The sequence below is a fragment of the Haemaphysalis longicornis genome, unplaced genomic scaffold (assembly GCF_048455015.1).
Source record: "Haemaphysalis longicornis isolate Haplotype H1 unplaced genomic scaffold, Haemaphysalis longicornis Haplotype H1 scaffold_4, whole genome shotgun sequence".
Classification (NCBI taxonomy): Eukaryota; Metazoa; Arthropoda; class Arachnida; order Ixodida; family Ixodidae; genus Haemaphysalis; species Haemaphysalis longicornis.
Genome location: NW_027526361.1, coordinates 23061119 through 23085432, shown reverse-complemented (window position 1 = coordinate 23085432; position 24314 = coordinate 23061119). Strand labels below are relative to the sequence as shown.

The 24314-nt window shown below is 53.8% G+C and overlaps 2 protein-coding genes and 1 long non-coding RNA gene across 6 annotated transcripts in view; 2 read left to right on the top strand and 1 right to left on the bottom strand.

Moving 5' to 3' along the window:
* The window catches only part of LOC144178374 (hemicentin-2-like), an 813819-nt gene that overhangs the window by 546534 nt on the left and 242971 nt on the right, over window positions 1-24314 (top strand). The gene's annotated exons all lie outside the window — the stretch shown is intronic.
* LOC144178373 (uncharacterized) overlaps window positions 1-24314 on the top strand; it is a 306850-nt gene that overhangs the window by 158413 nt on the left and 124123 nt on the right. The gene's annotated exons all lie outside the window — the stretch shown is intronic.
* The window catches only part of LOC144178372 (uncharacterized), a 67699-nt gene that overhangs the window by 4908 nt on the left and 38477 nt on the right, over window positions 1-24314 (bottom strand). The window contains exon 3 of the mRNA XM_077706157.1: window positions 17867-18199. Within this exon, the coding sequence (XP_077562283.1) occupies window positions 17867-18199 (333 nt within the window). The remainder of the gene's footprint in view (window positions 1-17866; window positions 18200-24314) is intronic.

Here is a 24314-nt window from a genome sequence, read left to right as displayed (position 1 = left end):
GCGGAGGACAGTAATGAGGATTTGTGGGGGGCACAGGTGAGGCCTCGCTTCTCTAGGTATTCTCGTGTGCAGTCAATGGCTATTTGGACGTTATTTTCCTGTTGCCAGTTTTGGTTCAGATCGTCAAGTCATTGGCATAGAATGCATAGGGAATAGCAGCGCGTGTGGCTGGAGTTGAACGAGGGGTATATTGAATAGTATGGCGGAAAGCACTGATCCTTGAGGAGTGACTTTGAAACCGGATGTTTTTTATTTTAGATTCGCGCGATACCAAAGCACAGTGGCACATGGATATATTTTTTAATATAATAGAAGGTGGCGGGAGCGGCTTTCAATTTCATTATTAGGAAAAGTGTATTATTTCTTATAAAACATTCCAACTTTATACTTCACCTACGTTTTCGCGTGTGCCACCAAAGCTTGCCTGTTTGTACAAGTAAGCGGCAGATTCTTCCTTTAGCTGACCCGATCCGAAATATTGCTGTGAAATTCTTTGGTGTTTTGTAAGGTTCAAGACGGCTCTCTTTTCCTGTTTGTGCCGTGAAGCATCTCCGTCTTGCTGTGCATGCTTTAGCTAACTAGGGCAAAAAGTCGCAGTCATTTCTCGCTGGAGAAGGGCAGGTATACTGGGTGATCAGGAGGCTGACCACATCCCCATCCCAATGCGTACTTGATCAAATAAATGTATGACCCTCCTCCTAAAACAGTAACAGAAATGAATTATCAACGAACTCTTACTAACTAGTCACGTGCATAGGTACAAGTGTGTCTAACACCACCGAAGTTGTTCGAGTGATCACGTATTACTGGTTATTCCCTTCGTTATTCCATGCCCCTTGGGGGGATTACATTGAAAAATGATGGAAAGCCACTGGCCTGGCTCTGCACGAAAAATAACTAGAACTTACGAATACTGCATTTGTTAGGCAAAACCGACGCTTTATTTCATGTGCAAAAGGACAAGAACTTGTACCAGACGCATTTGCATAAAGGAATAAAATTCGTACGTAACCAACAGCCAACCTGCAAAGGCCACAAGAAGATTTTACACTGTGTGCCAATAAATCCATGACATTTCCTTATCTTTCTGAAGACGATGTCAGATGTTTCATTGACTAGCGGTATGTCTGGCCGCTCCGAGGGCACAGACGAAATATGCGCCAAAACAACTCGATCCGGCTGGCGCTCCCATTAAAACGCCGCAAATCACTCGCGAACAGTAATGAATTAGGACACATCTGCCAACAAAACACCGCGAACAAAAAATAACCAATCAGCAAAGTATGAAATCAGAATTAAAGAAATATGGCTGTAGCACCCGCCACCGGATGGGCGCCGTTAGTTTGGCACCGGCATCGCACTTCATCCATAATTCACGAGCAGAAATTACGACTCTTGCGCTCTGTTGTTCAGCTTCCGCCACCCTTCCCTCTCCTCCCACGCCCCACCCCCTTCCCATCGGCAAAAAATACGGGACTACCGCCGCCGAACGAGGAAACAAGGGCACTGCGAGAACGATCGTTTGCGGTGGTGGGGCTCAGCGGCGCTTCTTTCTGCCTCGCCACTAGCCCTGCGTCATTATCCGTAATGCACTGAAAAGTCATTCCGCCGATGCTCTCCGCTGCAGCCGACGTCTCTCTCTCTCTCTCCCTCTCTCCTCAGCCAACCTCGCGTCCGTATTTAATGCAAACCGCATTGCTTCCGCCATCCGCTCACGCAAGGTTGCCCCCTATAAATGCCCACGCGCTTACATATTTCAGGAGAGTGCGGCGGGATTGATACGGCGGGGCAGCTTTTACCGAGAAGCGCAGTTTTTGTGCTCCGAAATGCATCATTCTTCGCCGGTGGGCGCTAAGCGGAGGCACGCTCGCGCGCTGACGTCGAGAATGCGCCTCGCTGGCACGCCTCTGTGAACACAGGCGCTTTGAGAGATGGGCGAAATCGCCCTGTGCCCGTGTGTGCACGCTTTGTTTGTTGAGAGCGCTCTGTTAGGGTTCTTGAAACACTAATCGATGTACATTATGTCGGCTAATTGTGGTGCCTTTAATGCTGCGCGTCGGCACTAGCGATCAGGAGCCACTGTGTGGGACGAAATGAAGAAAATAGGCATGTTCGTAGGGATAGCTTGCCTTCGCTTAAGTCCAGACGTATGGCAATAAGAAAGTTGTAGTTGAAGGGACCGGGGAGAACATGTAATGATAGATGGCTTCTTCTCGTTCCCTTCCACGTTGCTGACGGCCAAGTCACCAGGCGGCGGAAAGCAATCGTATTAAACAGCGCAAACAACCTGGCTTGTTTTTTTCTTAGCCGAAGGGCTAAACAAATGTTTCTGCTTCCCCCGGCTGGGAACGAGATGAAATTCAGTCACTCCCAGTTGTCTAATCAGGTTTGTGGAACAGGTTGACGCTTTTAGTAGAACCGCTTATGCTTGCAATGCTTTTTTACTGCGACATTTATTGGCAAGAGGTTTCGGGTGTGTGCGAGGCCTGCAATCAGGTAACCTCTGCCATCAACCTTCGTATTTGTCAGCACGCCTGAAGAGAGAGAGAGGGGGAAATATTTTTGTTTGTCGAACAAAGGCTTATGTTTAAGCCTCGCCCCGTGAAAGGCATCCCTAGTCCGGGATTCCTTGGCTTCGACTGGCTCTCCTTGCTCGGGTCACCAAGATGGGCTGGGTATCCAGGTCCGGGCTGGCCAGGGAAGCCCCCCACTGCTCGAAGGTAGGATTGGGAGGTGGAGGCAAGACTGCGGTGCGTTGGCGCGCCCATTTTATATGGTATGGGGTGCCAGGCTGGGGACAGGGAGCACAGAGGGGAAAGGATGGGGTGGAGGGAGATGAAGTTGAGGCGGATGGGATGAGGTAGGTATTCGTTTCGAAACGCTGCCAAGCTGTCGCTTCGTCTCGGGAGAGGGGAATTGTTCTGGGGGTGTGCCTGCTCGCCTGTGTGCGAGACAACGCGCTGCGGCATAGAGGTGCATCCAGAACAATAGAATTGTAGCTGATATGGTCAACCGGTGACGATGCAAATATAGCACAACAAGTAATGATATGGATTACTGTTTTTTCGTATTCCTTACCATAAGCGGTTGGTGTCCTGGAAAAACACCGCTTGAACTCTACCTTTAAAAAAAAGTAATGAAAAAGAGAGATCCGTGAACGCATCCGCTAGCAATTCTGCTAGGTGGCCTTCTGATACTTATTGCAAGCGGCGTTTCAGTTTATAAGGGCTGCATAAACGCACAAATTAGTAGACAAGGCTCCGGCGCAGGGAAGAAAAAAACAAACGAAATCCGGTTACACCCGGTGGGAAATCTGCTAAAACAACGGAGATGTGGGTTGTTTTTACGAAGATTTATTTTAGCTACGGCTTCTTTCTTGTGCGTAATGTTAGAGTCGTTTTAGCGGCTAGTCCTCATATCATTTGTTTCCGGACAGTTTCGGTAAAATAACACGGCCGTTTTTTGTAACGGTACTCTTTACGCGAATGGCCATGTATTGGCAGCAGACATTTACAACTTCGCTGTGTAAGACTAATCAATAAATGTAAATGAGACTACTTTAATGGTAGAGTCGTCTTTAAGGCTAATTGTCATATAATTTGTTTCCGGATAGTTTCGATAACGCTTATTGCTCGATCACAAATGACAAACGAACGTGTTTTCTTTCGTGCGTTTCGTGTACTACGTCCAGCCTCGCAGGTCATCCTGCTTCATAGAGTCACTGTTTTTTTTTTTTTTTTTTTGGGGAGCATAATAGGCCGTAGAACAGACCCCCTGTTAAAATTTCCTTAGATTCTTCAGCTCGTGTGTCATTGCTTTTGACGGAACCTGTACGTGCAGTTCCATGCGGTAAGGACAAACGGATAGGGTCATTTTAGTTGGTTAACTGTTAAACAGTGACTGTTACTAACACTTAAAACATCTTTAATGTTAAACCATGAGACTTGCTTGGCGCTGTTCCACGAAAGCTGCACTGTTTTATGAATTCAAAATTTAGTAGTGAAAATAAAAGCAAGCCTTTCCATTTTCTAGTACCTAGACCAGTGATAAATAGTCTCCATTTTACGCCATCCAATAAGTGCAGAAGCACGTTTAGCCAAAACTAGTTTCACGCTTCAGCAATCTGGTTTAAGAACTAATTACCTGGGGCCTTTGATTAGCAAAATCTCATCACTACTCGAGGCTCCCACCTCGCTTGTGAAGCGATGAATCATTTCTGATGGAATATTACGAAATAGCGAACACTATTGATTAAAAGCTGGTATATTACCTTCTTTTGGGAAAGGCTATCAAGTAAAGCGCTTATGTAAGGTAATTACTTGCTTCAAGAAAAAAGAAAAGTTTGTAATCAAGTGGTCCAGTGCTCGGTATAAGCGGGGTAATGGAGCTTAGCTTAGCCGCCGTTATAACCCTGAACAGCTTAAAATTCTGCATTAGTTATTCCTCTATATGCATGAGGGAGATTCGAAGAAAAAATTGGGAAATATAGGGAAATACCATTTGACACTGAAAATTAAAAATTATCCGGACAACGCCAGCTGCCAGGAAACCTTTATCTAATTACCTTCAGATATAGCTGAAAAATTTCTGCGTTTGTTTGCTTTAGTCAAGTGAAATATTATAAACTAGATTCATCTGTGATGGCTGTATTTAAATGCAAAGTATTGTTTGTCGTGGGGGAATCGCTCGCAGAGTCACTTGATTTTTTTAATTACTTGATAGGGCTTAACTTTCACTTCAGAAGCGAAGCTTTATATGGCTTGAGAAAAGGAAAATCCGGCGGTCCTATGTACGCAAAATACTCCTACAACGCAACCTCATGCTCACGCGCGAAAAAATCATGTTGCAGAGTCACAATGGCGGTTTGGGCGGGCCAGCGTCGACGTCCTTAAACTCCACCTTCCTCAGAGTGGAACGGCGCTGAATTTTTTTAAAGTGATAAATATTGCACAAGAAATGTTGCAGAAACCACAACACTGGTAGCCTACGAAACGCGAGAGCATCGTGCGTGAGACTTACGATGCAACTTCTTTCAAGTGCATAGCACTTCAGGGGCTCGCCTTGTCGTCGTAGCTCGCTCGCTGTACCAAAATAGAGCCACACGGCGTTCCGTCGTAGCGGCTGTCGTCGCGGCGTTCCACAGAGGCTTGAAAAGCCAAGCGGTTTATAAAGTCATAAGCGTTCGAAACTCGTGAACCGCTGGCGCTTGTCATACATCTCCCCGAGGTTTAGTGCGAAGAAAACTGCAGGTACATTTCAGGCAAAATATACGTGAATAACTGCCAGCGCCTATGATCGTTTAGTTACGAACGCTCCTTGGGTTGGTTTTACGGTAGTCAGCGAAAAAAAAGGGGCTGCGCAACGCCTACCCATGTGGAAGGAAAATCAAGCACAAAAAGAACAGAACTCCCGCTGGCGCAGTTTCAGGCAGGGGGCGCGAAGCACTGCGGAGGCGGGAAATTTTAATTGCATTGGGGGGTAGCAGTGACCGGAAAACAGTGCTACAGCCCATTATGGCGAATCAGTGCTCTGCACTTTGGACAGTTTTCACGTTGAGTGGAACGGCTTTAATTTGTTTTGTTTTTTTTACATTCGGTATATTTTGTAGCATGGGCTGCACTGGCCGAGGTTGAGCAGTTTCGCGTGGCTCCTGGAGAGCCGCACTGCGCATGCGCGGGGAGCAGTGACGTCACACGGCGCACAGAACGTTGCTCCCTGCCCGGCGTCTCTCACACCCCACGCGCCCAGCGTCATCGCCGACTTCCGTTCCGCACGTGGTGGCCCGGTCCACTTGATGATTATGTGAGGAGTGGCCTGGTGTGGAACCGATGGCTCGTGCGTCGCAGTAACACCGGCGTGCGCCTGGCTCTGGGGCGACTGGTGACGCTGCGCCGGAGCCGCTTGATAAATATATATGTGTCACATAATGCGTATACCGTGTGTGTGTCATTGAAGCAGCAGTAAGCATGATAATCAAGCTAATCCTAGACAACCAGGAAAGCTAAGAATAACCAGCCGAACCTTAGCTCACGCTACGTATATCCTGGCATAGCCGAGCAAAGCCACTGCTAATTTTTATCCATCCGTGCTCTCCCCGTTGTTTTCAATCGTAGCGAAACGGTCGGTTTATCTACTAATTGCAACTCGGATGCAAACTGTAGTAAATGCTGTGTTCATGCAGGCTGTCACCATGGTTGTAATCTTCTTGCATCGAGACTAAAACTCACCTCAAACTCCTTACCACACGATTACCAACGTCAGCGCGACTGAACCGTGCCAATTCAAACCGCATTTGAGTGACTGCTTCGAAGCTTGGGTGTAAATGTCAAAAAGTGGATACTACCGCACCGTGCACGCACGGTGCAGGTTTGGCTCCTGTTGCTGCGAGGCTGGAACGGCCGAAATGGTCATCGCGATGAATGTATACCTAAATAATACTTTGCATTTAAAATAGTAGTGAAGAAATAACGTATATGCATCATTACGAATGCTGAAAGAAATAGATTATGAAGCGCGTCCGTTTCGTGAACACGAAATGTGTAGCTCATTCGAAATCAATCTGCTAGCGCACGCTACACCCCGTCTATCAGAATGTCCACCCCAGTATCCGCGTCCCTCTATGCCCGCCGCGTGCTAAGTGCGCACGCGCAATAACTCACGTAGCTGCAATTCTTCCTTACCCCTTCTTGATCAAAACTTGATTGATTAGGGGTAGAGTGGTGGCTACGTGCAGCTGTAAACCAGGGGTCGCGTCACCCATTCATACCAATCACATTTGCGTGTATAACAATCCAGCAAGTTACATTTTCTCTCTTTTTTTATGCGAGCAGGATCTTGCAGGACTCCAGCGATTTCTTTTTGTCCAGGTTAATTTTTGTGGCGTCACTTTTTGACGTTCGTTTTGTAAAGGTATTTTGAGCTCACAGGTACCGTACCCTTCCTACGAATACTGCTGTCGTAAACGTTTGTGTGAAGTATATACAATAGAACCCCGCTGTTACGTTCCGCACTGTTGCGTTTTCCTGGCTGTTACGTTGTTAATCATCAGTCCCGGCATAGCCCCCATGGGATATAATGTATTGCGAACCCCGCTCTAACGTCGCAACTGTGGGCCCGTTCCCGTATGATGCGTCGCAACCTGACACTCCAAAGCCGCTTGGGAAAAGCCATTTTGGCTTTTGATGAGTCTTGGCAAGGCTTTGTTACTGAACTGGCTACAAGAAGCCGCAAGCGAGTTGGAGAGGCCGTCACTAGATGGTCATCCATCGAAAGGGCTATCACGATCATCACTGAGCTTACCACAGAAGTTTCACCTCGGAACGCCGGAAGTTCGTGATGTTAGCGCCGCCGCACTGTTGTAATGGTGCGGTGCAGCGTTTTCGGATTAGGTCAGTTTGCAAAGTGCACGGCCTTCCAGTACCGCGGCGCGGGCCGGTGCTGCCGCCGACCAGGCGGTGGCGCCGCGGGTAGCCTTGATATTGCCGCGAACCATACATTGGGTTTGTTTAGTTGTGTTTTGCTTTTACCGCCCGGCTGCGCCGGTCTGTGTTATCTCTGCGCCAAGGGAAGCGCGTGTTCCATTCTTTCTTTCTGTGCCGCATGTGTTATCTGTTGTGATAGGGAGAGCATTCCGATCTAACGTGAACAGCCCAGAATAATCTTCTTGTATCTACTATGTTCTCGATGCGAATCGACGTTTCGAGAACCACGCGCGCCAAAAAATAAAAAGCCTGCAGTGCGGACGCCGGGGCATTCGATTCGACGACACTCGCCTGTGCAAGTCACTTTGTTGACCGCTGCTTCGCCGTCTCTGTATTCTTTTGAGTTGTTAGGGGAGCACAAGTTCGCTCCAATAAACGTGTTTCTCATTCAACACAACTGCATCGTCCTTGTCTTCGTGACATCTGGTGGAGGTGCGGGGTACGCACCCTTCATGCCCACTACAACCTCGAAAAGCCGCCAAGCCAGTCCAACAAGAGCCAGCCCCCGCCTGCAAGATTTACCGCCCGAGTTCAGTTTGATGCCAGAAGGCCCCAAGAAACGGAACGCTGCAACCAACACCATGGTGCAAGAAACAACGTCGCCAATCGTCCTGCAGCAGCCCCGGGAACCGCCATCGTTCCGAGGAGCCCCCGCAGAAGACCCAGAAGAATGGTTGGAGAAACTGGAGCGCGTCCGGAAATTCAACAGGTGGGACGACGCAGAAACGTTCCGGCACGTTTTCTTTTACTTGGAAGATTCGGCTCGCACTTGGTTCGAGAACCACGAGAGCTCCTTGACAAACTGGGCTCAGTTCAAAAGCGAGTTTTCTAAGACCTTCACTACCGTCGTGCGGAAAGAAAGAGCCGCCCTTTTGTTGGAAACGCGCACGCAACACCCCAACGAAGGTGTCGTGATCTTCGTTGAGGAGATGAAGCAGCTATTTCGCCGCGCGGACCCCGAAATGACGGAAGAAAAGAAGTTGCGCTTCTTAATGCGCGGAGTGAAGGAGGAACTGTTTGCTGGACTTGTCCGAAATCCGCCCAAAACCGTCGCCGAATTCGTTACCGAAGCCAGCACCATTGAGAAAGCCCTCGAAATGCGTGCTAAGCAGTATGACCGCAACTTTGTTGGCGCGGCCAATGCGAACGACTTTGGCAGCACGCGGATCCCGGCCGACAGCCTACGCGAGACTATCCGCGCAATAGTGAGAGAGGAGCTGCGGAAACTTCTCCCAACGCCGCCGCAGCCCCAAGTCGCTTCCCTCACCGACGTGATTAGAGAAGAAGTGCAACAAGCGTTGGGAACTTCTACGCCATCCGAGGTACCCCGAGAGCCACAAGCTATGACATACTCCGCGGCTGTTCGTCGACCCCGCCCTGCTCCAACACGCCGTCAAGAGGCCCCGCCGTACCGCCGCCCACTGTCACCCGCCCGACCCCCGGTAGCCCGAAACCAGACGCCGAGGAAGACGGACGTATGGCGAACTCCCGATAACCGTCCTCTGTGCTACCACTGCGGAGAGGCCGACCACATTTACCGTCGCTGCCCATACAAAAGACTCGGACTGCGTGGTTTCTCCGTCGACGCACCTCGCCCTCTCCCTGGCCAACGACCACGTGAGATCGACGAGTATCTATCTGAAACCAGCCGTGGCCCAGCGCGTTTCAACCGTTCGCCGTCGCCCTACCCCTACCAATCGCCGAACCGCCGTAGCAACGCTGACTTCGCCCGTGGAAGGTCCCCCAGCCCACGCGGGGGAAACTAAAGGCGGCAACTTCTGGAGGTGAAGTTGCTCTACGGCGACAAACTAGAAACCCTCCAACGACGCAAGGACGCGCTGAAGACAGTGATTCACGACATGCCCTCATCCCGACGACCCGACCTAACCCTGACGAGACTCCCGGACACGACGACAGCTACACGGCGCGACGCGTACCCGACCTGACCGAGACGTCCGTTGAGAAGACGACGACAACGACGATGCACAGTGCCCGACCATCAACACGTACAAGCAGAGATACGACGCCCCGACGAACCCGGAACTTGAGGACGACTGCATCTGACGTCAAGGTGTCCATCGACGGCTTTGACGTAGTCGCCCTCGTAGACACGGGAGCTGACTATTCGGTAATGAGCGGACCATTTGCGTCTAAACTGAAGAAAGTTATGACCAGATGGGACGGTCCGCACATACGCACAGCAGGAGGCCACCTCGTGACGCCAAGTGGAACGTGCACATCGCGCGTCACCATAGACGGCACAACGTACCCTGCGGCGTTCGTCGTTCTGCCTAACTGCTCCCGCGACGTGATTCTCGGAATTGACTTTTTGACGGACAACGGCGCAATAATTGATCTGCAGACCAAGTCGATAACATTTTCCTCCAATCACTCCACGACGCCGCAGCCGAACCCCGATCACCGTGCTCCTGTCAGGATCGCCGACGATCACATCACCCTGCCACCCCGCGCAAGCTTGATGATCGCCGTCTACTGTGAGGATGCTGCTTCTGACATCGACGCAATCGTAGAGAGTGATCGAAGGTTGCTTCTCGACCGCGGTGTCTCCGTCGCAAGAGGCATTGCGCACTTTAAGCAACGCCAATCTCACGTTTTGGTCACTAATTTCACCGAAGAGTACCAGCATTTAAACAAGGGAGCTGCAATTGCGTTCCTCGAAGAAACGCAAGAAGCAAGTGATGTGATCGCAGTCGCCGACTTTGAACGCACACCCGTAGAAACATTCAAGCTCCCGCAGCCATTCGACGTGAATCCGGCGCTACCGCAAGAACAACGGAAAAAATTATTGGCTTTGCTGCGTCGCTATAGCGAATGTTTTTCGTCGAGCGCAAAACTACGTCAGACCCCTCTAGCGAAGCACCGAATAATAACCGAAGATGGAGCCCGACCTACCCGACAGTCACCGTACCGCGTCTCTTCACACGAACGGGAAGCCATCCGGACTCAAGTCGACGACATGCTGAGCGATGACATTATACAGCCATCGAAAAGCCCCTGGGCTGCGCCCGTTGTACTCGTAAAGAAAAAAGACGGCACATTAAGGTTTTGCGTTGACTACCGGCGACTGAACAAAATCACGAAAAAGGACGTGTACCCCCTCCCCCGAATCGACGACGCCCTCGACCACCTCTGCCACGCGAAGTACTTCTCATCGATGGACCTGAAGACCGGCTACTGGCAAATTGAAGTGGACGAGAGAGACCGAGAGAAGACTGCATTTATAACCCCAGACGGCCTATACGAGTTCAAGGTGATGCCGTTTGGGCTGTGCACAGCACCAGCGACGTTTCAAAGAGTCATGGACACTGTGCTAGCTGGCCTTAAGTGGCACACCTGCCTCGTATACCTCGACGACGTAGTGGTATTCGCCCGGACTTTCGACGAACACATTGCAAGGTTGGAGTCTGTACTCGAGGCCATTCGTACGTCGGGGATGACGCTGAAGCCTGAAAAGTGCCGTTTCGCATACGGGGAACTCAAGTTCTTGGGCCACGTCGTCAACGCCGCGGGAGTCCTACCTGACCCGGCAAAAACTTCAGCCATTGCGAACTTCCCAAGGCCGAAAGACAAGAAGGGCGTGCGGAGATTTCTCGGGCTGTGCGCATACTACCGGCGCTTCGTCGCAAACTTCGCACGCATTGCAGAGCCACTCACGCGCTTGACGAAAGATAGCACCCCTTTCAGCTGGGAAAACGACCAAGAAAAAGCATTCGGTGAGCTGCAAAAACGCCTGCAAAGCCCGCCCGTGCTCGCTCATTTCGACGGAAATGCCGAAACGGAAATGCATACGGACGCCAGTGATATAGGCTTGGGTGCCGTCCTTGTCCAAAAGCAAAGCGGCTGCGAAAGGGTAATCGCCTATGCTAGCCGTGGTCTGTCGAAGGAGGAGAAAAACTATTCTGCCTCTGAGAAAGAGTTCCTGGCTATTATATGGGCGATTTCAAAATTTCGCCCATACGTGTATGGAAGGCCATTCAAGGTTGTAACAGACCACCATGCGCTGTGTTGGCTCGCCAATTTGAAGGACCCCTCTGGCCGTCTTGGGCGGTGGAGCTTGCGCCTGCAGGAGTTCGACGTTACAGTCGTTTATAAATCCGGCAGGAAACACTCCGACGCCGACTGCCTGTCCCGCGCCCCCGTCGACCCACCACCACAAGACTCTGATGAAGACAGCGCGTTCTTCGGGATCGTGACGGAGAGCGACCTAGCCGCCCAGCAGCGTGCCGACCCCGACTTACGCGTCATAATCGAGTACCTCGAGGGATGCAACGTTGCCGTTCCCAGGACCTTCAAACGCAGCTTACCAGCATTCAGCCTGAGAAACTCCGTCCTTGTGAAGAAGAATTTCAGCCCCGGAACAAGAGCGCATTACCTTCTCGTCATCCCCGCGGACCTTCGTGACGAAATTTTGGAAGCGTGCCACGACGACCCGTCTTCCGGGCATCTGGGCACAGCCCGCACTATTGGAAAAATCAAGGCGAGGTACTACTGGCCCGGCCTTACCTCTGACGTCACCCACTACGTCCGGAGCTGCCGTGACTGCCAGCGACGAAAAACGCCGCCGACAAGACCCGCCGGACTTCTGCAACCGATCGCCGTCCCATCGACACCATTTCAACAGATTGGAATGGACCTTTTAGGCCCGTTCCCTACGTCACGATCACAGAACAAGTGGATTGTCGTAGCGACAGACTACATGACGCGCTACGCAGAGACCGCCGCTCTTCCGAGGGGGACTGCACAAGAAGTGGCGAAGTTCTTTATAAGCCAAGTTGTGCTGCGACATGGAGCCCCGGAAGTCCTAATCACAGACCGCGGAACGGCATTTACTGCGGAGCTGATGCAAGGAGTATTACGCTACAGCAACACGGATCACCGAAGAACGACGGCGTACCACCCCCAAACGAACGGACTAACAGAACGTCTGAACAAGACAATCGCAGATATGCTGTCAATGTACGTTGACGTTGAACATAAGACTTGGGACGAAGTGCTCCCGTATGTCACGTTTGCGTACAACACGGCTATCCAGGAGACGACACAGCTGACGCCGTTCGAGCTTGTCTACGGTAGAAGGCCGACTACGATGCTCGACGCCATGCTTCCGCACGTAGAAGACGACGACCTCAACGCCGACGTCCACGGATATCTTCAACGTGCGGAGGAGGCCCGCCAGCTCGCTCGAGGTCGTATAACGGACCAGCAGCTGGTGGATGCGGGCCGCTACAACCTCCGACGCCGAGACGCCGAGTACCAACCAGGGGATCGTGTGTGGGTTTGGACTCCCATCCGACGACGCGGACTCAGTGAGAAGCTCCTGCGACGGTATTTCGGACCCTACCAGATTCTACGACGTGTTGGCCAACTTACCTACGAAGTGATCCCCGATGGTGACTCCGGCACATCACGACGACGCACGCGGCCTGAAGTCGTCCACGTGGTTCGCTTAAAACCTTTCTACGGACGATGACGAACTTTTATTTTCATTTGTTCGGACTGTCGCTTATGTTAGCATCGGGTCGATGCACTCTTAGAGGGGGGGTAATGCCGCGAACCATACATTGGGTTTGTTTAGTTGTGTTTTGCTTTTACCGCCCGGCTGCGCCGGTCTGTGTTATCTCTGCGCCAAGGGAAGCGCGTGTTCCATTCTTTCTTTCTGTGCCGCATGTGTTATCTGTTGTGATAGGGAGAGCATTCCGATCTAACGTGAACAGCCCAGAATAATCTTCTTGTATCTACTATGTTCTCGATGCGAATCGACGTTTCGAGAACCACGCACGCCAAAAAATAAAAAGCCTGCAGTGCGGACGCCGGGGCATTCGATTCGACGACACTCGCCTGTGCAAGTCACTTTGTTGACCGCTGCTTCGCCGCCTCTGTATTCTTTTGAGTTGTTAGGGGAGCACAAGTTCGCTCCAATAAACGTGTTTCTCATTCAACACAACTGCATCGTCCTTGTCTTCGTGACAATATTTTAGGGACCTTAGTTAAGATCGGCCTCTGCGCGTCGTCTGCTGCTCCGTCCTTGCTACTCTCAGCGCTTTGTACAGCACCCATACCGTCACTTGCGCAAGTTTTGTAGCACAAATGCCCATTATTTGACAGGACGTAACACTCCCTTTGGGTGGTTTTCTTCATGACTTTGGCGTCTTTGTTTCGACAGGTGCTCAGGTATGTTAGGGGGAATACGGGGCCCCACGCTGTCCCTCAAGGTCCACCTGCCTCGCGCAATGCATGGTTTGACCGTTCACGATGTGTTCGCAACAGTTTACGATGTCTGAAGGCTCACAAGGAATGTCACAGCTGTAAGCTTGTGACGTAACATTGAAGTTTTCCCGCATAATCACGCTTCCCACGCCTTCAATCCGTCAGGATCCTGCGGCGCCTTGAAGAAATGCCACGGCACGGAATTTGCCGCTGCCGAAGCAAACCCGAACGGCAGCTCGGCGGGCAGCACCCGAACAAATCGCACCGAAACTTCACAGATCCAATAAAATATGTATACACGATGGCAGCACAGAGTTGATACATTATTACAGACGTGATGGCAACAATAGAGCTCTAGATAGGGGGTGATTTAACGATGCCAGTTAGACGCCGGCCCATTTTCGTGGCTTTCCTCACTCGTACATTTTCCTGGCTGTTACGCTTTGTTTTCCCGGTTCGGTGAAAAACGTATTAACGGAGTTCCACTGTATAGGCAAACGACTTTCTTGACCTTTAGCACTGGGGGCAAGATTCACGATTGTCAACACAGCTCAGCGCGAAAAAAACCTTCGTCGTTGTTTTATCGGGCTTATAAAACGACGTTTTCCGTACATCTCCTTGTTCAGAAACACAACCCCAGCTCTCAAGATTGCAGTCTCTCAGCTTGCGCTTAGCGTCCGGACAGCGGCACTATTCTTACCACAACACGGCCGCCCAGCCCCTTCAACAACGCGGAGAGTTAAACATAGGCACCTTTAAGGCCATTAAAAAAAGGAGCTATTTTCTGCCCAAACTTCGACAGTGCCACTCTTTGTAATTACTGTGCGCTAAAAGCGGACAGCGTAGGAGTGCGTGCGTCAATTTCGATCCAAAGCCTACGCTCTCTAAAACAAATCGATCCACCGTAGTCCATCCAGGGCGTGCTCCACGGGACACTGATGGGACAGCGCCGCTTAAGGACCACAACAGCGGTGTGGCACGTATCCTTCCCCATTTGATCGGGAGCTCGTGTTCCTTAACGTCGCCAATTTAGCTTCCTTTTTTTTCCCATCTCTTTGGTCCCAGCGCAAGGAATGTGGCGTCAGCGCAGCGCTCCACGGTGCATCCATTTGGAAAGCAAGCCGCCACCGCGCGCGCGCGCGCCCCTGAGGGCCCAATTGCCGAATCTCCCGGCAATTAGTAGCGCTGAGTCTAGCACTTCGCCGCGATGAGGACGTAAATCGCGAATCACATTGTCCAGCTCGGGGACGGCCTCGTTCGCCGTTTTCGGCACCCCGCTCTCGATCTCGTCCGCGGCGCGCGTTCCTCGCGCCCGGAGAAATGACCTTTTCTGGGCTCAAACTCCGCCGAAGGGAGAGGGGAGAGCAGCAGGATGAGGAGGCTGGGGCCGGAGGAATTAAGGAGGCGGAAGAGCCCCTTTTTCTGCAAAGGCACGCGCCCCTGATGGCCCTCCCCAAGTTTCCTGTTTATTTCATTCTTCTTTTGTGTTTGGCGCCCTCCTCGCCCACTGCGTTATCCCACTGCGAAGAGTCCAGCCAGCCGAAACTCCCTCGGCCGCCGCGTGTCTGCGGTGCAAAGAATGTACGGGCTGAGTCTGGCAGTGCGCGGAAGGGCGCATGAATCTTCGTGTTAATCGCATTTGCAACCCCCCTGCTCCCCCTCCACCCTATTCCCGTCGCTCGGTCCGTGGCGAAGGAGCGCACAGCCCCCGCCGCAGCCATTGTGCACGGACGGGGCTGTGCATAAGTTTCCGTCTCCGCTTGTATATAAACGCTGCACCGGCCAGCAGCACGTCGCGAAGACCGAGCGGGCACCTCGTGGAAGGCTACAGCGGAGGCGGCGCTGATCTCCGGGCTCGCTAACGTTCAGGACGCCGCGGCAGTTCGTATAGCCTCCCCGTTTCTGGCGTAATTAATTAAGGCGGTTGAACGCCGTTATACCGGGAGCGCTTCATCCCTTTGCCCTCCCCCGCGGAGCAGCCCATCGCCACCGTCATCTCTTCCGTGGGCCAAATGAGGATCTCTTCGGAGTCCGCATCGGGGGAAAACTTCCTTCCGAGTTCTCCGATGAGCCAGGTGTTGATTCGCACTGGCGGAAAGATGCGGGAAGGGAACGCGCGGCCTGTTCGCAGCTTGCGCACCATTAATGACAAACGGCTACGCTGCGGCCAGAATTTGCTCTTTCTTACGGGATGCGGAGGGCTGATGATGGAACTTCTACTTTTGCTCATGCCAGCATAACGCACGGGGGAGGGACGCTCCGGGCGGCTGCGCCGTGGAGTTTTCGCATTGCGTTTCTAGACAATTAGTTCTCGCTTAGTGCACTGTAAAAAAGCCGCTGACTAGTACATAGGAGAGAAAGAAGGGGAGTTGTGAACAGCTACAGTTATTTCAGTGGAATTAATGAGCTGCAGCTGACGGGTTCTTTCATGTCATTAAGAGTAAATACGCAACTATTGCGTTTTCATGGTAACATTATGCTCGTTACAATGCTCATTAGCATAACGAAGTCCCTCGCGTGTTCTGTGTGTGTGGCAGCAGATTTCTAAGTGATTGTGTTTATTTATGACGTCCAGATACAAAAGAAGGTGATGACACATAGCTGACGTGGCAGTTTAGCATCGATTCTTCAGGTCTTTCGACGCTTCCGTTTTCCGTTAAATGTTTCAGTTCTTCTACTTCCAGAACTTGAAGTCATGTACTATTTTTGTAAACTGAATTTCGCGCTTCAAATTTAGCATCAAAAGTTTCTTGTGTCTTGCGAATTGTCGCGGCAAAGAAAAAAAGTGATTACAGAAATATTGGTGACACTACAGAGCCACAAACTTGTTTTCGACAACTGCATTTAGAGCCACATTTAGCTTATCGAAGGGCACCGTAATACCCCATTTCGGTGTACGTTTTCAACCTCGTTTCCTGCAAGGTAACGACAGCGAAATCCCGCAGCCACTGCCGGCGGATGAAACCGCACGAGGTATGGCTTAACGCCTAACACGTAAGCTTAGCCAGCCGCTTCGATTTCGCACGCGGACATCCCAGTATTCACCCTTTGGTACCCACAGTTTCTCAGGAGCAACAGCCCAATCAACATTTTTTTCCCGGGATTTGTAGGGGTTTTGGACAATTAACGCCATATGCTGACAGGCGAAGGTACCAAGACATACAAGAAGTGAAAACGAGAGGGCTGCACGTATACTTTTGCCCACTTAAAACAAAACATGTTAACGCGTGTCGACTCGCGTATAGGCCGGCGGCTCGTTGGGCTGGTGACAGGTAAGCAAAATTGTGCAACTTCGTTGTTATTACAAGTTATAACAATATCAACTTTACGTTTATAATCTCCAGTTGAACCATAAGCCATGCTGATGATGTTAGCGTTCTTGTTTAACTTTTATATGGAACAGCAAGGACCCTGCGTTGCTCGGGAGGACCACCTCATCTTGTTCGTTCTAATGAACGTAATTTTTTTCTGACTTTATTATTGTGGCGTATTGAGTCGTTTTAGTTCATAAAATTGTTTTGACGCTATAATGAAAGCAATTTTATGATTAAGAATTAATGTTCTGGCCGCCACGGCGCTACTACTAATGGTCAGCTGTCGAGGGTGAGGGGGTGCGCCGGGATCATGCCGCTATGGAGAGTAGGCAACATCACCACTTTGCATTATGGGCGCCGCAACTGACATCCCGCACCTGTTCTGACGTGTAGCGCCAATGCCGTGGTAATTGTAATCTACGCTTTGCGCCGCTGCTGAAGTGCTTTGTTGGTACGCGGCAGGCCGCACGCGCCTTGCCACAGCTTTCGCGCCTAGGGTGCCTCGATGCCAGTGCCGCCGTACAGGGTGGAGACATCCTTTTAATTGTCCCGTGCCGCCTTTATTGGGTCAAAGTGCTCAACGCTCTCTTCTTTTCGTTTCCCACAAGACCCAGCAACGCGAAACAGATAAAATGATTCAAACTTCGCCAGTAAAGCGTGTTGCGGTAATAATTACAGCATGGTTTTGATACAATGACTTGCCGCGGCGGCGAGCGAGTGACCCAAAATGGCGGTGTCAGCGCATACATGTTTCTACCCTGTACGATGACGTGTGAATCGAGGTGACCTACAGGCCGGGCGCTGCCGCTACACATCGCGGTTTCAGCCGGCAAGACCGCTTACCCGGGTAGAACTCTATGAGGCGCTGCTTCTTGAAGTCTGTGCCCGGGATGGAGAGCAGGCATACGAAGAGGTGCCGTCCCGCGCGAGAGAAGTCCTCGTCGGGCACCCGGCTGGTGACCCGCGTGACGTACGAGCCGTCCTGTCGTGGCGTGACCCTCTGCGTGGGGGCCAGGGCGTGGCGGCGCGGAGCGGAGGACGGCGAGGACGGCTCCTCGTCCAGCCGGAACACGGTGAGTGTGGGCAGCGGGAAGGCGCCCGTCGCCTCGCACACGAACGTCGTCGCCGACTCCTCGGCCGACCGGGAGAAGTTGAACACGAAGTGCTTCGGACGTGCTGCGGGAAGGGAGTTGCAAGCAGCGGTGACCACGTGCTCCTTCGAGCAGCGATAGCGAAAAAGCGGGAACGTTAGGGGTGGAGGGCGCACAATTTTTCTCCCCCGAACTAAAGCGAACGCTTCCCTCTATTCGCTGCTGCGCTAAAAACTGCGGCGAGCTCCCTGTCTCGTGTACGTCATGGAGGCAGGCTTGAACTTTATCATTTTCTTGGGCCCTGGGCCAGTAGCGCTGACAGTATCTTGAGTACAAAAGTTCTGCTCCGGTTCCTACGAGACTCTGAACTGGACAAATCTCTCTAGATCGTAGCGCAAGTATCTCATGATATGCACTCTTTCGCGATGTGGTGTTCATGTATTTATTTTTCTTGTGTTGGTGGCGCTATTTTTGTTTTTTTTGCGCCGTTTACTGTGCATTTTGATTCAGCGTTTACATTAACTTTTTTGTTTTCAATTGTATTTTTTATGTACGGACTCTACTAGCAGCACCCCTTGTTTCTCGTTTTTAACGTTTCTTGTTTGTCTTCTCCCTGATGTACCCCTAATGTCCAACATTCACCACTCATCATTGTAGCCACCCCCCATCTGGTGTAGCAAGCCTTGTACCCAGCAGGGCTGACCTTACCAGTTCCCATTAAAGAGCTCTCTGTCTCTCTCTATCTCTCTTTCTCTCTCTCTCGCCTTTCTTTTTCTAATTTTTTGACCATTATGAGCATGTTAGCGACCAATGTTTCCTTATCACAAGGTCACAGACAGGGTATCGCCTTGTCTGTTTGTATGCATCCCTTCGCTAGAATAACAGTTACAAATGTCGCCCATCTTGATCAATGTGTAAGCCATATACCCGAAAGAACGATTAGAGAGGAATAGGCTGAACACCAAGCTATAATGAGAGGAGTTTGCGAATTGGTTGTGTTCTGAAGTTGGGACAGGAAAGTAACACATTACACTCAGATTTTTCGTGTGGGGCCTCTATACCAAAATCGCAAAGGCAATTTGTTACAACATCGATTCCTTGTTGGAGCGTGTTTGCCTCTGCGTTGATTGGTGGTAGCTGTGTGGAGTACACGGCAACAAAAGAAACGGCACCTACTTTGGTGGTCATAAGCCGTATACATTTTGAGCGCTTTTGCGCGCTGAAGCTATAGCTGGCGTGTAAGGTGGCCGTAATGAAGGGCCCCAAATTATTTTGACCACATGAAGACCTTCGCGCGGTGAAATGTGACACGCGGGAGTTTCACCTTCTCCTCCATCAGAAAAGAGAGGGCGCTGCGATCGCCGAGCAGAGCGGACGCACTCCACATCGGCTCCGTCGCCGCCACGGATTTCGGGAGGACCATCCCGCCTCTGATGTCCCAAACGTACGTACGAGCTTCCCAACGTTGCGAGGACCACGCCGATACCAAATTTGGGCCGATTAGCCCATTTTTGGTCGTTTTACGAGCATCGTCTCTCGGCGAGGCGAGGCACCCCAGCTAAGCCTAACGAGGGCTCGAACGAGTACGGGCATGGCGTCGGCCACGTCGACGGCCGCCGCCGCCGCCGCGGGCGTGCCCGGACCTGCCCAGCGGGCGGATCTTCGGCGCTCCGACGAAGAAGTATTCTCCGAATCCTGTGAAATGGATGTGTCACCTGCGGACCCTTACCCTTCCCAGCGAGTGCGGACTGTGTCAGACTGTGCATCGACGGGGACTGTAATTGCGAACACCGGCACCGACGGCCACGTAGTCGACGACATCGAGTGTCCGCGCGCCGCCGACGAGCCGGAGGAAGACGACGACCACGCCGGGTGGACCCGCGTATCCCATCAGCGTCGCCGTAAGAAGACCGTGAGTGTTCCCGAAGCTTCTCCGCAGCGGGCTTCGCCACACGCCGGTAAGCCGAGTGCTTCACAACGCCACGCCACCCTCACGCGAGCCCAGATCGCGAGTAAAGTCAACGCCGGCATGGCAAAATCGGCGCGCATGCCAAACTTTGCGTCGAGAGATGAGTTCCGCGTGGTCGTGCGGCCACGTGGCGGCCTAGAGATAGGCAAAACGCCGCTAACCGACCTGCGCCGCGCCATCTTCGCTGCGGCCAAGGCGGACGAGGAAGCCGTGCGCGAGGACACGATGCTCCCGAACATTGCCCAGAATATTCTCGTCATAAGCACCCCGAGCTGGGAGAGAATGCTACGCTACGAGGTTGTGAAGAGGATCGCCATCGGCGACAAAGAATACGAGACGTACGCGTACCGCGCGGCGCCGGAGGACACCTCTCGCGGCGTGATACGTGGAGTGGGCCTGGAAGACTCCGCGGACGACATCTACCGCCACGTAGTCAACAGGCATAACCCTACCGCCGGTGACGCGCACCGCCTCGGTCGGTCGATGGCGGTCGTCATCCTGTTCCACGGGAGTAAAGTGCCGTCCTACGTCTGGTACGGCGGCGTCGTCACGCGTTGCTACCTCTACAGGCAGCACAAAGAGGTTTGCAGAATCTGCGGCCAAATCGGACACAGGAAGGACGTGTGCCCAACGCCGGGCGCCCGCGTGTGCTTTGCGTGCGGGCTGAAGAACCCCGGCGACGGGCACGAAGGCAAGTGCAAGCCGCGGTGTCGCCTGTGCGGCGGCCCACACCCCACGGGCGAAGGCTCGTGCAAGAACAAGTTCAAAGTCCCGTATCAAGTCCGCAAGCGACAGTGGGAACGGAAACTGGAGGAGGAACGCGCGAGAGCGGCAACGCCGGCGCCCAAGATCAGACTCTCTCGGAGAGACGAGTTCCCCGAAATCGCTCCGCAGCGCGGCAGCAGCCGCGGCAGGAGCGCGTCGCGCCGGAAATCGTCGCAGAGGAGCGCGTCGCGAGGTGGCGCCAGGAGTACATCGCGCGGTCGCCGCGCCACGTCGAGAGGCCCCGCCTGGGCGGCGATTGCCGCCGGCGCAGCTGGTGGAGCGGCTGCCGCGCCGAGCCGCCGGCGCTCGGAGTCGAGACGGAGGAGCGCGAGCCGGCCGCCGCCACGCCGCGGTAATAACGCCACGAAACAAGCGAGTGCCTCCCCGGAAACCGTGGAGCTGCGAAAGATGGTAAAGGAGCTGCAGGCTACTGTGCACGCCCAGCGGGTAACTATCGAACAACTAACCCTAAAGCTCGAGGAACTGTTGGGAGCGAGAGCGACCACGTGGTCCAAGCCCGCGCCCGCAGAAACGACTACGACCGCCAAGCCGACGGAGTGCCCGGCCCCGCCGCTGAAGCAAGTAGCGCAGCGCCGCGCGTCCCCGGCGCGGGAGCAAGAGGTGGAGGACGAGTGCGACGAGGACATCGGCGACGCCGGTTCCAGCATGTCGACTGCCGCCTCGAGCACAATCAGCAAGCCGACGAGTTACGCCAGCCTCAACAACCGCTACCGCAAGCTCGAGTCCCAGATGAACCGCTGGGGGAAGGACTTTGACGCCCTCGAGCGACGACTCACCAACAGAATGATACAAGTCATGCAGCAAGCAATTCAGCAGGCAATCCTGCCCGTTCAGCAACAACTCAACCAACTGGCAGCATCCGTAAAGGGCGCAGCACAAGAGCACGGCAACCCGATCACCGTCTCTCCGCCATGATGACGACGCCCAGGCAACGCACTTCGCTCCGCATCTGGCACTGGAACGCCAACGGCTTTCGGTGCCGGAAGGCGGTCTTGCAACAACACCTTCAAACGTTGACGCCGGTGGAGCAGCCCGACGTCATCATGATACAGGAAACCCACGCAGAGAACGCGCCGTCCCTCCCCGGCTACAGGGCGCACGCTAGCCCGCCGAGCGCTCGCACCTGCGGACGCGGAGCGGCGCAAGGCGTGTGCACCTTCGTCAGGAAGGGCATCACTTTCATCAAGCACGACGCACTCATGGGGAACCGAGGAAGCGCCATCGAGATGTGTGCGACGGAACTCTCGGTGATCACGGGCAAGCACAAGAGCACGAGCACGATCGTCATGGCGGTCAACGTGTATAGTAACCCACAGCACAACCAGCAACGCTTCAAGTCACTACTGCACAGAGCGCGCGGGGCAGTCTCCGCATGCGACGGCGCCATCGTCGTCGCGTGCGGGGACTTCAACGCGCGACACAAGGAGCTCGGCCACGCCGCCACGACGGTCAAGGGCCGAGAGTTGTTGGAGGACGCCGCCGAAGCGGATTACGTACTCCTCACGGACCCGGCACACCCCACACGCATCGGCACGTCCGTCGTGAAAGACACCACACCAGACCTGGCGTTTCTCCACCTGCCCGATGACCGTACGGCTAGCTGGAGGAACACGGGCATAAATCTCGGCAGCGACCACTACATCGTGGAAGTCGTCATCCCGCTCCGACCCAACAGTAAGACCAGCGCCCACGACGGGCAGATCAAGCACCGGCTGACGAACTGGCACGATTACCGCACCGAAGACCTGGGTGAAATCACGGACATAGAGCAGTGGACGCGCAAAGTCGTCGCAGCCGTCGAGAAGGCGACGTCCGTCACGGAGACGTCCGAGGAGACCACGCGAATAGACCCCCGGCTCGCGCACATGCTGGAGGCTCGAAGCTCGCTACAGCGAAGGTGGAAGCGGCAGCGGCACAACCGCGCCCTCCGCAAGCGGATTGCCACGCTCGGCCGAGAAATCGAGAAGTACAGCCGCCAGCTGTGCGCGCAGCAATGGTTCGAGCTGTGCAACGAAGCCGACGGCCAGCTCCATCGCGGGGGAACGTGGAAACTCCTCCGTCACCTGATGGACGAAACCCAAAGCAAGGAGTATCAACGCCACCGGCTCGCGCAAATCATGTACGCGGCGACGAAGGAGCTCGGAGAACGGGAGGTACACAAGCGGCTCAACGAGCGCTACCTTCCCGAGACCGCGACGGAACAACAAGGAGAGTACGCCGGCCCGCCCAACCCTTCGCTCGACCGCGACATCGAGGAGTGGGAGGTCCGGCGCGCCACCCAGGCCCTGAACTGCCGATCGGCGGCGGGCCCGGACCGCGTCACGAACAAGGCGCTACGTAACTTGAGCGACGCGGCCATAACATCGCTCACAAAGTACTTCAACGAGCACTGGCGAGCCGGCAGCCTCCCGCGACAGTGGAAGACGGCCAAGACAATTCTCATACCGAAGCCCAACAAGCCGCCGGGCATAGAGAGCCTGCGCCCCATCTCTCTCACGTCGTGCGTGGGGAAGGTGTTGGAGCACGTTCTCAACGACCGGTGGCAACGGTATCTCGAGTCCAACGGCCTGTACCCCGACCCCATGCTGGGCTTCCGCTCGCGGCTGGGGACACAGGACGCAATGCTGCTGCTGCAACGCGAGGTGCTGGCTCCGCCGTCGGGACCGACCTCTGACAACCGCGCCATCCTGGGCCTGGACCTGCAGAGCGCCTTCGACAAGGTGAAGCACTCGGCGATCCTGGCCCAAGTGTCCCGGCTCGGCCTGGGACAACGGTCTTACAACTACGTTCGAACCTTCCTGACCGGCCGCACGGCCCGACTGGAGGTGGGCGGGACACAACTCGAGGAGCGAGAACTGGGCAGCGTCGGCACGCCGCAGGGCTCTGTCATCTCGCCGCTGCTATTCAACCTCGTAATGATCGGCGTGGCCCGCCGTCTGGACGAGCTACCCGACGTCCGCTACACCATCTACGCAGACGACATTACGCTGTGGGTGCCGGGCGGCAGCGACGGCCACATCGAGTCGGCGTTACAAGAGGCGGTGGACGGCATAGAGGAGAGCCTGCGCGGCACGGGTCTCCGATGCGCCCCGCAAAAATCGCAACTCCTGGTCCTGCCCCCGACGGGACGTCACCGCAAGAAGACCGAAGCGGAGCGCAGCATCGTGGTACGCGGGAGCGACGGCACGGCGATCCCCGAAGCGACGAGCATCCGCGTCCTGGGTATGCACATCGACGCGAGCCGACGCTACAACACCACCACTGTCGAACGGTTGGTAACAAAGATGGGCATCGCCACGCGCCTCGTCAAGCGCCTCGCCACGCGGGCGCGCGGCATGCGAGAAGCGAGCCTGCTGCGCCTGCTGCAGGCGTTCGTGATCAGCCAGGTGGCCTACGTGGGAGCCTTCCACGACTGGCGGACCCAAGAACGCGCAAAGATCGACGC